At 29.0% G+C, this 974-nt stretch overlaps 1 protein-coding gene across 1 annotated transcript; it reads right to left on the bottom strand.

Annotated features, from left to right (window-relative positions):
• Positions 1 to 51: 51 nt before the first annotated feature.
• LOC100571887 (fatty acid synthase) lies at positions 52 to 922 on the bottom strand. The gene is made up of 3 exons (XM_003248684.4): positions 716 to 922; positions 330 to 653; positions 52 to 249 (listed from the first exon to the last, which is right to left on the bottom strand). Exons 1-3 carry the CDS (start codon positions 852 to 854, stop codon positions 95 to 97), a joined length of 618 nt encoding a protein of 205 aa, XP_003248732.1. The 5' UTR covers positions 855 to 922; the 3' UTR covers positions 52 to 94.
• Positions 923 to 974: the final 52 nt, after the last annotated feature.

Genomic DNA, 974 nt, shown 5'->3' with positions numbered 1-974 from the left:
AAAAATATTAATATTATTTTAACTTGATTGTCAAAAAATATATATTCACCGTCAGAACTGAATGGTTTAGTTTGATCACTTTTGTTTAATCTATTCAACCTTCATATAGGAATTGTAATTCTGGTCGAAGTGTGAGATTAGTAACCCCGACAATCGCAGATGATAATAAACCATTTTCAATCATTTCTTTGGCTTTTTTCAAACCATCGGAGCCACAAATCCATCCTCCGTCCATGGTAAAACTAGGTCCTAAATTTTATTGATTACACATTTTTTTTTTATTTAATTATAATAATTATTCCTTATTTATTATTTACAAAGTTTTTTACCTGTCAAATTAAGAATAAAAGAAAGTCGGTTTGCTTGCATTGCTCTACTAGTTCCTAACATTACAAATCCTACAAATGAATCGCTATATACGTCTGACAATTCCGTTTCACTCATTGCAGATCCCAGAAATACTCCTGTATTTGTTCCATGCAAGTCTGCTGGACTCAAACCGGCATCGATAATCGCTTCTATTGATCTTTCTAAGCATATTTTTGTCATTGTTTCCATAACTTGAGCAAGTTTTGGATGAGCCCTGAAGAATATGGAATCGAATGTATCAATATTTTTAATTTTTCCAGTTCCACTTAATGCACCTAGTTCATCTATAAAAAAATCCTTTTTTAGTTAAATAAAATTGAAAGTCGTAGTAAAAATTTCTATATACTTAGTTTCCATCTCCTTGAATCAATAGTTACTCCATTTTTTTTTTGGAATAACAAATCGCTTAACTCAGTTATATTATTGCTTTCTGGAAACAATCCACCGATACCTGATATTACAACTTCATCTTTGTGTACTGCCATTATATTTATTTATTTGTTATTTAACTCTGGTTAACAATCTAAAACAATTTAGTTATTAGATTACAATATTGTTGTAATTTATCAATTTGATAAAAGATAAATATATCTTAATTATATAGC

This window comes from Acyrthosiphon pisum, unplaced genomic scaffold, assembly GCF_005508785.2.
Source record: "Acyrthosiphon pisum isolate AL4f unplaced genomic scaffold, pea_aphid_22Mar2018_4r6ur Scaffold_7773;HRSCAF=8355, whole genome shotgun sequence".
Lineage (NCBI taxonomy): Eukaryota > Metazoa > Arthropoda > Insecta > Hemiptera > Aphididae > Acyrthosiphon > Acyrthosiphon pisum.
The sequence above is the reverse complement of the archived record's forward strand: the minus strand, read 5'-3'. Positions and strand labels throughout refer to the sequence as shown.